The sequence below is a fragment of the Carassius carassius genome, chromosome 24, assembly GCF_963082965.1.
Source record: "Carassius carassius chromosome 24, fCarCar2.1, whole genome shotgun sequence".
Classification (NCBI taxonomy): domain Eukaryota; kingdom Metazoa; phylum Chordata; class Actinopteri; order Cypriniformes; family Cyprinidae; genus Carassius; species Carassius carassius.
The window spans coordinates 23,665,057-23,676,820 of NC_081778.1; the positions used below are offsets into that span (position 1 = coordinate 23,665,057).

At 37.9% G+C, this 11,764-nt stretch overlaps 1 protein-coding gene across 12 annotated transcripts in view; it reads right to left on the minus strand.

The window, feature by feature from the left end:
- The window catches only part of LOC132103229 (receptor-type tyrosine-protein phosphatase U-like), a 199,738-nt gene extending 192,697 nt beyond the window's left edge, over window positions 1-7,041 (minus strand). For 9 of the 12 annotated variants that reach the window (XM_059508167.1, XM_059508164.1, XM_059508163.1 and 6 more), the window contains exon 1: window positions 6,770-7,041. In XM_059508167.1, coding sequence (XP_059364150.1) covers window positions 6,770-6,839 — 70 coding nt within the window. In that variant the 5' untranslated portion in view covers window positions 6,840-7,041. The remainder of the gene's footprint in view (window positions 1-6,769) is intronic. The other 3 variants (XM_059508166.1, XM_059508165.1, XM_059508160.1) reach the window with 1 other exon arrangement.
- Between the last annotated feature and the right edge of the window lie 4,723 nt (window positions 7,042-11,764).

The following is an 11,764-nucleotide window of genomic DNA, read 5'->3' on the forward strand; positions in this document are numbered from 1 at the left end:
TTATATTTTTAACTGTAATAATATTTCACAAGATTACTTTACTGTATTGTTTTATCAAATAAATTCAGCCATGGTGAGAATAAATGACTTCTTTCAACAACATAAATGTATATTGACATGCTCGGTGAAGTCTGACCCAATTGCTTATTTTGCAAACGGAAATATGCTTCTAAATTTCAATTCATTACAACATGAGAAAATTTGACTTGCATTTGGCACATGGCAGGTGTTCATTTTGTGCCCCTGGGGGGGTATAATTCAGAAAGCCATTGCAGAGGCACCCTTTGGTCTCAATCATTGTTTACCATCACCGCTGAAATTACTGTACTTAAAAATAAAGTATATTATTCACCACCCACACAATGTAAACACCTGCAGTCCTCTGATATGTGGTGCAGCTCAACAGATGCTAAACAAAGTTAAGGCAAAAAAGCTTCCTGAAAATGAAAATGAAAGAAATGTAGCCTAGGGCATTACTGCTTGTAAGGAGGAGAACAAATCATAGAGCACACTGTCAAGATGAATTCAAAAAAGCTGCACCTGGGTAGGCAGGATTTAACGTGGGAGATTCTAACCGAGGTGAGCAATTCCTTGAGTAAAACTCACAAAACTTGAGGGCAAGCCGAGGCTTCTAAGTGCCCTCCTGTTCTGGCGTCTGTGATGAGTCTGTCATTTTCACATCTAAACACCAGTCTCGGATCCTCTCTGAGCCAAATTTCCATCAGGGGCCCCTTAACAGTTTTTTTTTCCTTAATCCGTAGATAAATCACTGAGGAACTGAGCAGCCTTCCAGAAACAACAAAAGGAAAAGCCAGCACCGCTTCGCTCTGTTGTCGTATGCTCATTTCCCATCAGATGTTGACTGTACAGCTCTGGCGTTTGAAGAGGAGGAGGAGAGAGCCCTCTGGCAGTCCCCCTTTCCCAAAACCCCCTCCCGTCCCAGCCTCATACCTCTTATAAGTCCAGAGCAGTTTGACAGGCGAGTCCAAAGAAAACATTTCTCAACAAGAGACGGACTGCCTCTGATGCTGGGGGAATGAGCGCTCTCAGCTGTTGCTTTTCACATTTCCTGATTATTTCAGTGGCACTAAACAGTCAGGACTGAAAAGAAAAAAGAAAATGTCCTTTGAGATTCCACTGCAGATGGAAGTGCAAAAAAATAAAATAAATGAAAGGCGCTATGCAATTTCCTTAATTACAAAGGAAATACAATTCTGGTCACCAGGGTCCTCGCAGCCTCCTGTTTTACAGGTACTCTGCAATTAGCTTAGGTCAAAGAATTTGGATGTCAGGTTGATTCTGATTAATTAAACTGTTTGATGCATAATATCTGAGTGCCCAAGATATCCAAGCCCTCCTATCAGGTCTCCCGCCTACACCTGGGCACCAGGGCAGTCTCACTGATGTTCTGTGCTGCATTATCTCGTAATCAGTGTGGAAAAACATCTGAAACTTCATTTGCACTTTCATAACTTCACAGCAAACCATCCTTTATGAGCCACCTTAAAGAACTAGTTCACCTAAAAAATGAAAATTTCTTCATTATTCACTCACCCCCAGGCCATCAAAGATACCCAAGAACCCAAGCTAAGCTCGTGCCAGGCTTTCAGCCTAGTCTTTCCACTTCAAGATCCTCTGACTCAAACTGGTTCTTTTTCATCAACCAACTTCAGCAAAGATCAACTTGAGCCTTCAGATTCCATCAGGACTCCCTTTCAGACAGACAAGAATCCAATTTAGTCTTATTAATTGATACAATAAGTATCATTTGCACCTTTTTACAAAGGTGTGTTTGAACTAAGAAACTGAGGTTTCCTTCAACATCTGCTGAATATCAAATTGTACCATAGCTCCATGTCTTTATTTTTCTTCTCTAGATTAGTTTAAGTGTTTATCCAGTTAATAAAGTCTTATTTGTATCACACTTTCATTGTTTGTTCATAACCTGAGTCCCTAATCTTGCAGATTTTTCCTACATGCTCTGAGTAGTACTGTTCAGTAAGAACATTGTTTTCCTTAAACAGGAAAGTAAAGTTCTTAGAACCAACAGACATTTGACACTGAGATGTCAAGTAAATACTTACAGTGGATCTAAATATTTATAGTTCATCAGAACTAGTTATGACTGATTATTCATATTTCACCTTTGAGCTGATTCGCTACATTTCTTGCATAGTCTGGGGTTGAGTAAATAATCAGGAAATTTTGGGGTGACATTCCTTTGAAGTTGAAGTTTGTAAGATTTGTTTATGTCAAAATACATTTTCTTAACAGAGTTGTCCATTGACTAAATGTGCCATTCAAGGGGTTATCTCCCGAAAAATGTAAATGCTAAGCCTCCCAGGCACTAACAAAATATTTAGAGCAGTCTGCTCAGATCCATCAATCACTTTAGCTAAACTAATAGTGACAGTTTGGGGAGTGGTGATTGTAGCAGGCTGAGCCAGTGGGTGTTTAGCCTGTGTGGGTACATGGCTGATAAATAAGGGGGGGGGGGGGCTGATTCTGATACGGTTATAGAAGCGTAAGCCAAAATTCAAAGACTTGCCAAAATACACATAGACAGACAATGGCATATACAAAGGTAAGTGTTTTAAAACAAGATGGAGATAAAATAGTAAGATACTGTAAGGATAAGAATGATAAAAATGCATTAAAAGGGCTTGATGAGTGTAAAGGGGATTTACAAATATGCTTTATATTTACAATTCCACTAGGTCACATTATAGCACAGAAATTGGATGATTTACCTTTAAAAAACACCTTTGCAAGCAAACAAAGAAGGTTTCATGTCCTGAGGTAATTTGCATCATGACCACGATTGTGGCATTATGAAAGATAGCTGCTTTCCATGCTCTGGACTCACCCAGCTACTGCAGTGCTGCTGCAGTGGATCCCAGAAAATGGAAACCACCTTGATGCACATGCCATGCTCTGTACTTCAAGAAACTGTTGCAGTCTAAGCTATAACTAAGCTACAAGACTGAGAGTCCAGCACACCTGAGAAAGCCAATTAGGCACAAGGGAAGGACAGAAACTCATCCTTTACAAACATGGTTAATAACATATTGAAAAGGTCTTCAAATTCAAGAGCTTGTGGAAAAGATTTACCCTTCTAAGTGACAGTCCGATATCGGAGCCAAGTCTATTTATCAAGCCTGCACTTCGCCAATGAACAAAAGTTGCCATTTTCACAAATAGGGATGGGTATCGTTAAGGTTTTAATGGTATTACTACTCTTACCGATACTGCTTAACGGTCCAGTACTTTAGCGGTATTCTTATCGGTACTTTGTGTTGTGTTACTTTGTGTTGTGTTAGGCAGTCGAAAACTTTGCATTTCTCTGTCTGCACATAATGCACTTTTGAAAGATGCTTTGACAGATTGCTTGTGTTTCCGCCCTTACATGCAAAAATTTAGTTGCACTTATGACAACCAGTGTTGTCTGCATCAACTCTAGTGAAGTATAACCACACTTTGGAACGTTTTGCCGCCATCGTCACTCTTTGTATTAAGCAGGAGTTTTCGTACTGTAAGGGGCCGTTCACATATCGCGTCTAAAAACGCGTGGAAAACGCTAGGCACGCCGCTTTCTGATTTTTTTCCCCAAAGCCTTCGGGCACTTGCGCTCCTAAGGAGTCTGCCGTTGCTAAGCAACCATGACCTGCTCTCTCCATGAAGACGCGGAAATTTCAGCAATGGATAAATGGATTTTCAGCACTAAAAACTGCATGCAGTAGCACTGCTACTAAATTAATTTAAAAATCCACATACAGCTATCAGCTGTTCCTTCATCTTGGCTGAGCTTTCAACGTTGTTACGGAAAAGGTGAGGAAGTTAGGGGCCGTTCACATATCGCATCTTTTGCACGCTCAAGTTCATTATTTCCAATGTAGCCGCGCGGTATACGCGCTCATAATGGAAGCGACGCGGAAGCGACCGCATCGAGTTAAAAACATTTAAACTTTTCAGAATGCCGCAAGCGCACCGCGGGTCATGTGACAAGAACTAACCAATCAGCTTCATCCTTTCCCGTAACAACGTTGAAAGCTCAGCCAAGATGAAGGAACAGCTGATCATAGTTGTATATGGATAGCCATTTTGAAATAAATTTAGTAGCAGAGCTACTCCAAGCGATTTTTAGAGCTACAAATCCATTTATCCTTTGCTGAAATTTCCGCGTCTTCATGGAGAGAGCAGGTCATGGTTGCTTAGCAACGGCAGACTCCTCAAGAGCTGCATGGTTATGAACAGCAAAACTAAAGAAAATATCCTTGAAAGGTAAAATCACTTGGAGGTCAGCTATGCAATCATTATGCTATTCAGAAGTTAGAAGAAAAAAAATCTGAACCTTAATTATTAACCTCATTACTGATCCCAGTGCTTTTTTAATTGTCAAAGCAATCTCACCAGTGCATTGCTTTAAAATATATGTAGGTATTTTTTAAATAAATAAATAGGCCTACTAAAAAATACTTTTATATGAATGTTGAAGGATTTTGTGCTTTTATGCATTTTTACAAACGATTCAGTTCTTTTTTAATTAAGTCATCAGTGCTTATAAAGTTCAACCATTCATTACTATCATATTACAAATTCAAAATAACGATACACAACTCATAAAAGAAAAGCATGTAGCTTGACAGGGAATGTGTGAAGAGCTAAAAATGTAGAAGTAGACACTTGGTTACAATGCCTGTATTCAACACATCAGGTCATCGCTGCCTTCTGTCAACCAGGCCATGGCAAAACAAAAGCAGAAAAAACTATGGCGGAAACAACAGTCAAACACAATAAGGGTGGATTACACTGTGTAAATCAGGCCAAAAACCAACAGAAACTAAGATTAGACTGCAGCTGAAGAACAGAGGGAATGCAAGACCACAGCAGTAGTTACAGAATCCTACAGCTACCTGACAGCTTGCTAAATGGAAGTCATTTAGTAAACTGAAAATCAATAGCTTCCTCAAACGGATCATGATTGTTTGAAAAGTTTCTTGGCCGAATCATGTGACATGTTTCCTATAGCCTGGCTCAGAGGGAGTGGTCCATTATGAGCAACCACACGTGGCACCCTTCAGTTTCCCTGTATCTGCTCTGTCTTCATGCAGCCCACTGACAGTGTGGAGGAGGAAGCTGTTCATAATCTCGTGTGTGTGTGTATGTGTGTGTGTGTGTGTGTGTGTGTGTGTGTGTGTGTGTGTGTGTGTGTGTGTGTGTGGATCGGGTTATGCCTACAAGGACAGTAAATCCTGAAATCAAAAACTGTGGAGAACAGCCAACACTCCTCATGATGAAAACATCTTAAAAAACACAGATAACTAAATAATGGAAAATAATGTAAAGTAAAAATGCACATTTTGGTTTGGACAGAGGTTTGCTGGTCTTCATGTCTGGTCAGGTTTGGGTCTATTGTTTGGTTTTGGAGGTGTTAAAGGCCTTCTAGCTAAACCAGTTGAGTGTGCTGCTTGACCAGACTGGGAGACCAGCCTGAACCAGTTAACACCAGCACACCACCAGCAGCTGTTTTTCAGGAGGGAAAAAGACTATTAGATGGTAAATATGATTCCTTTCAATGTGCACAATTTGCATTTGTATATTTTCTTAATTAAAATGTACATTTAGCCCAATCTTCCCATTACATTGCAAATAAGTAAATAAATGAATAACCTGTTTGCTTAACTGGTCAGTAGGCTGGTTTTGTGCTCTTACAGCTAAACCAGATTAACATAAGCTTGGTCAGACCCTCTTTAACTAGACAAGACCAGTAAACCAACTATTTATTTCCCCATCTCCTATACAGTATTATTATTATTATTATTATTATTGAAAGAGGAGTGGCGCCAAACTCAAGATGGGCGTTAAAAAGAGAGATTTGTTATTAAACAGATTAAAAAACATGATTTGAACAAGAGATAATAGACTCTTTGACCCTAGAGTGCGTGAACAACTCATAAACAAGCTGTGATCATTCATAAGCATAACCGGATATGCGAGCGCTTTATCAGCAATAAAGAGCGCAGTAGGTTACATCACTGTACTTCGTACTACTCTGCACATATACTCCACTGTGAGGTAATAAAAATATATTCTGGTGAAACGTGTGTGATGTTTCTTTCGTAGATAAACAAATAGCCTAATGAGTTTAGGCGACGAAAGCCCACCAGATGATTTGAATAGATGATTCAGTAAAAAAAACAAAAATAATAACAACTTAAATGCTGCCTGGTGGTTAATTCACTTTAAAATTAAACTCACGGTAAATCCTTCTGACATGAATTTGTTATTAAAAACACACATTTATGAGCCACCTCACTGCATTTATAACATGTCTGATGCAGCCACAAACGATTCATTAATTTAACCAAGTGATTAAAGCTTCACAGATGAGACTGTACTTGTTTACTTTATACAGAACAACTTCTTCCAGGCGTGTTTTCAATGAAAAATACTATAACAAAAATTAAAAGATACACACTATGAATTACGTCAATCTGGACAACTGATGGAATTTATAAGCAGAAGTATCATGCCAAATAAATAATACAGCCCGAAACACCCATTCATTTTTAGCTTCTGGTGTCATCTTGACTGGTTTTATGACAACCGAGACCAAATCTCTCCGTTATCAGAAAAGTTTATCGGCTTCAAAGTACAACTCAGGGTTCTTCTGCTGTCAAGACAACAAGCTTATGTTTTTCATATCCTCAAAACACGCACAAGTTTGAAAGTGCGCAGCCTCTGTAACTTAGACAAAACGGCACTTTACCTGTTGGTCCCTCTACACTGTCGGCGTGCATCTGAACGGCCAGGATCAAGAGAAATGCGCAGGTATTCATTTTATGTTGTTAGTCCAGTTAGGAAAACAAGCCGAGATCATTTCAGTGGCTCCAGTAATTTGGATTGTAAAGTTGTGGACTCACTCCTGTTCATCGATTCCCAAAATCCAGCCGAAGCTCGGTTCACAGTCGCGCGAAGTGATACGGGGGCAGTGCGAGCTGTTCAAACTGACGTCAGGATAAACAGTTCGAAGCGATGTTTCTTTCTCTCCGAGCGCACTTTCTGGCGCTCGAGAATGCGTAGTGAACTTGAATGTGTGCGAACCACGCCCCCATGCGGGACTTTGGAGAAGATGAGCTCGAATCATGGTGTTTAGTATACGCTACAACAGTACTTCATTATTCATCATTATCTCTTTAGCCTGGCTACTAAAGACAGCTTCCATAATAAAGAGGGGAATTAATGATGTGATTTCTATTGGTTGATAAATTAGGGGAAAAGGTATGCATTCTCTAAAACATACTGACCTGTGTTTGTGCATGTGTAAACCTAAATACAGTCTAAGCAAGAGCCAGAGGGGCAAATGCTATGGTTTATAGGTTGAAGGCATTTTATCTTTTTTTTTTTTTTTAGTATTTCAGTTATGTTTAAGATAGTTCTAATGTAACTTTGTAAAGTTAACACACACACACACACACACACACACTGACACACACACACACATATACACACACACACACACACACACACATATATATATATATATATATATATATATAATTATTTTTAATATTTTGGTCAATTTGGAAGTTTGCTGAGGCCGCCTAGATAACAGCCATTGCTGTAGGCTTCATATGTGTAGCTGTCAAAACTGAATATATAATTTAAATAAACTATGTTAATAACTAAGCAGACTTCCGTGCTGTAGATTTCCAGTCTTCTAACAACAGCAATTATGAACCCAACGAGCTATGGAGCATCTTATCTTCGCAGTCCCACAGGTTGGATGGATTTGTGTTCATCTGTTTAGGCTTCACAAAAGGAAGGACTACCTATTGAGCCATGAATGGAAGTAACAGAGCCAAGTTGGACCTTGACTGCCGGAGGTCCAGCCATGTCCCACAGCCAGCAGGGATGGTAGGTGAAGACAGCCACACGCTGATCCATTAACATTTTTCATACCAATTTAAATTCACACAGCAAAGAACAGTGCAACCACTTTTTCTTTCTATCGCAATCAGTCTAACATATTCACAGCAGGGGAGTCTGACTCCAGAGATGTACATCAAGCAGTAGGATGGTCGGCTATTAAGAAAATTCAAATAAATTATGCCAGAGAGTAAGTTACACCAAACATGCATCTGTTTTAATCAGAACGTGGTGTTTTGGACCCCCAAAAGTATCTTATTTTGTGTTCTGTAGAAGAAAGTCAACATCATCAAAAAATGGCATAAAACAAAAAAATGTTTAAGTGAACAACACCTGTAAAGGAATAAATCAAAACAAATGTACAATTTCCTCAGGCCATAAGATGTAGATGAGTTTGTTTCTTCATCAGAACAGAATGAAGAAGAATTGTAGCATTACATCTCTTGATCACCAATGGACCCTCTGCAGTGAATGGGTGCCGTCAGAATGAGAATTTAAACAGCTGATAAAAACATCAGAGGTAATACACATGACTCCAGTCCATCAATTAACCATGTAAAGTGAAAAATGTTCATGTTTATAAGAAACAAATCTATAATTAATGTGTTTTATCTTTTTGTCTTCACTTTAGGATAAATACCAGTCCATTACCTATAATAATGCTTCCCCTCCTACTCTTTCATTTACACAAACTTTGCTTAATTGCATACAAAATAGTCCCTTTCTATGCCAATGCAGCAGTATCCAAATACATGATCTCTGGGATCTGCCTGGAGCAAATGCACAATATCTCATATGACCTTGTTCAGTCATTGCCTTGGAGGGAACCGTGCAGCGGTTTATCATTTGTTTAGGCGTCCCATGTGAACGTGACAATGGGGCCTGTACAGCATTATGAAGGTTGAGACAGGTGCGCTTTCCTCCACAAAACCATGTTTGAGTCCCGTTAAGGGAATCACCAGCACACCCAAAAACCTTTTTTCGAGGTAAATGACAAAAGAGTGATGGACTGTGCCGAGTTTTATTCGATTCAGGCGAAGTGTGGGAGGATTATGAAGAGCTCCTCTCACGTAAAATGTGATTGTGTGCACGTATATGTCGTGTACAGGGAAAACTGTTCCAAGAACAAATACAGTGTAAGACTGGAAACTGTTTATATGATTAAACACTTGAAGCAACAACAACAAAAAAGACTGGACTGTTGTAAAAGAAAACAGACAAAGTTGTGACCTCATACTGAGAACAGAATGATCTCTATATACACATCTATATGAACTGTAATCTGTCTGGGAAACAGATATGTTTGCATTTTTAGCACGTCAGATTGTATTTAACAGGATTGTCACGCCATCTCATTCAGCTGTTTCTTAATGTTTTATTGCCATCTGGTGGTGTATATTCAAAATGTGAAAAAGGTCAACAGATCATGGCTAGTTACATTTAAAGAAACATCTTTACAGTTTTTAAGCAGCTACCATTCCATTTTCTGTGCTATAAATGTTAGGCTTAGTACTTTTTAGACTATATTATTTAAATGTTCCAAGACATTCTTTAAAACAATTTTTTGTTCCGCAAAAGTCGTCAAACACGTTTGAAATAACGTGAGGATGAGTAAAAAATAATTTTTATATATTTATATATTTTTGCATATCAGTCAGTTTTGTTGTTCTGATGGTCCAAAACCATCTCATTAACGGTTTAAACATCTCAGTCAACTCGTCCAGAAGTGCTACATCTGTTATAATGACACAAAACACAAGGCTACATATATAAAACATTCTCCCTCCACACACAACAGATGTAGCAAATTATTGTACTTACAAAAACATAAAAATAAAAAAATAAAATGAATAGTATACAGGAGATCGCCTCGGTGACCAATACTGACATGTTGTGATTTTGCATTCACGTCACAAGATGTCAGTGTAAGTTTAAAATCGCTGCCAAAGTAACAAATTAATGATTGAGTACGCTTTAAAAAAGTTGTATTGACACAGATGAGATTTTCATCTGGACCAATTACGTATAGCATTCTTAAATGTATTTACTGGACACTATATTAGAACTAGTGAGCCATGTTTAAAAATTGGATTGAAGGTAGGTTCTGAATAAATACGTCACACGAATTAAAGCACACATCATGTAAGACATGAACTGAACTGAACTGAACTGAACATATCACAAAATATAACAATCATAATCATAATGATGATACAAACGTTACAGCATATCAATAATAAGAACGTTTCCAACCCATAGTCAACCCAGCTGTCACTGTGTCTCTAACATCTTGCCCTGAAGAGGGCACTATAAGACAATCATAAAAAAATAAATAAATGTAGAGGTATATGTGTATATATATATATAAAGTACAGACCAAAAGTTTGGACACACCTTCTCATTCAAAGAGTTTTCTTTATTTTCATGACTATGAGTCACACTGAAGGCATCAAGGGCTATTTGACCAAGAAGGAGAGTGATGGGGTGCTGCGCCAGATGACCTGGCCTCCACAGTCACCGGACCTGAACCCAATCGAGATGGTTTAGGGGTGAGCTGGACCGCAGACAGAAGGCAAAAGGGCCAACAAGTGCTAAGCATCTCTCGGGGGAACTCCTTCAAGACTGTTGGAAGACCATTTCAGGTGACTACCTCTTGAAGCTCATCAAGAGAATGCCAAGAGTGTGCAAAGCAGTAATCAAAGCAAAAGGTGGCTACTTTGAAGAACCTAGAATATGACATATTTTCAGTTGTTTCACACTTTTTTGTTATGTATATAATTCCATATATAATTCCACATGTGTTAATTCATAGTTTTGATGCCTTCAGTGTGAATCTACAATTTTCATAGTCATGAAAATAAAGAAAACTCTTTGAATGAGAAGATGTGTCCAAACTTTTGGTCTGTACTGTATATATATATATATATATCCTAAAAATTCAGCTTTGCATCACAGAAATAAATTATAATTTAAAGTATAATACATTTAAAAACAATTATTTTAAATTGTAATAATATATCAAAATATTACTGTTTTTTCTGTATTTTTGATCAAATAAATCCAGGCTTGATGGGCAGAAAAAACTTCTTTCAAAAACATTAAAAATAGTAATGTTTCCAAACTTTTGGTCTGTACTGTATATATATATATACAGTGTTGTGCCAGTTCATACTTAAAAAGAACTAGCTCAAAGTTCAGTTCACACAGATGATAATGAACTAGTTCATGTTCATAGTTCATTTTTTTTTTAAAAATGAACTAAGTTCACATATCTAAAAACGAACTAGTTCACGTTCATTTGTTAAATTCTTTTTAAGATAGGCCACTATCTTACTCAATAGAACCTCTTTACCATCCATTACCAGCTGCAAATCACTGCCACTCCAAAACGAATCAAAATTATTGTACCAATAAACAAGAGACAATTATTATAGCCAGGAGAAAAATAATGTTGAGATAGAGAATATATTTACCCCTTAAATAATGTGTAATCATGATATGTAGAAATTGGAAAATACAAGGTGCAGTCAAGGTATACTGTATGTTCAGGGAAACTTTTATTTAGCCAGCATGAACCAAATTACCCAGGACTTTAAAAAAAGTATATTCAGGTTCATAGGGAAAATATCAGTCTACTGACAAAAATCCAGCATATTCTGAATGGCAGTAACTATGTAAACCAGACCAAAGTAGTCTTGTACTGTAATGTCAAATTAGCTTGGCCTTACCCTGCTCAATGTGCAATACTCAACCAACACATTTTCACACCTTCAAAAGGAAGTAAACAGTGAGTAAACGATGAAAATGCCATTTACATTCATTTATAATAAAACAA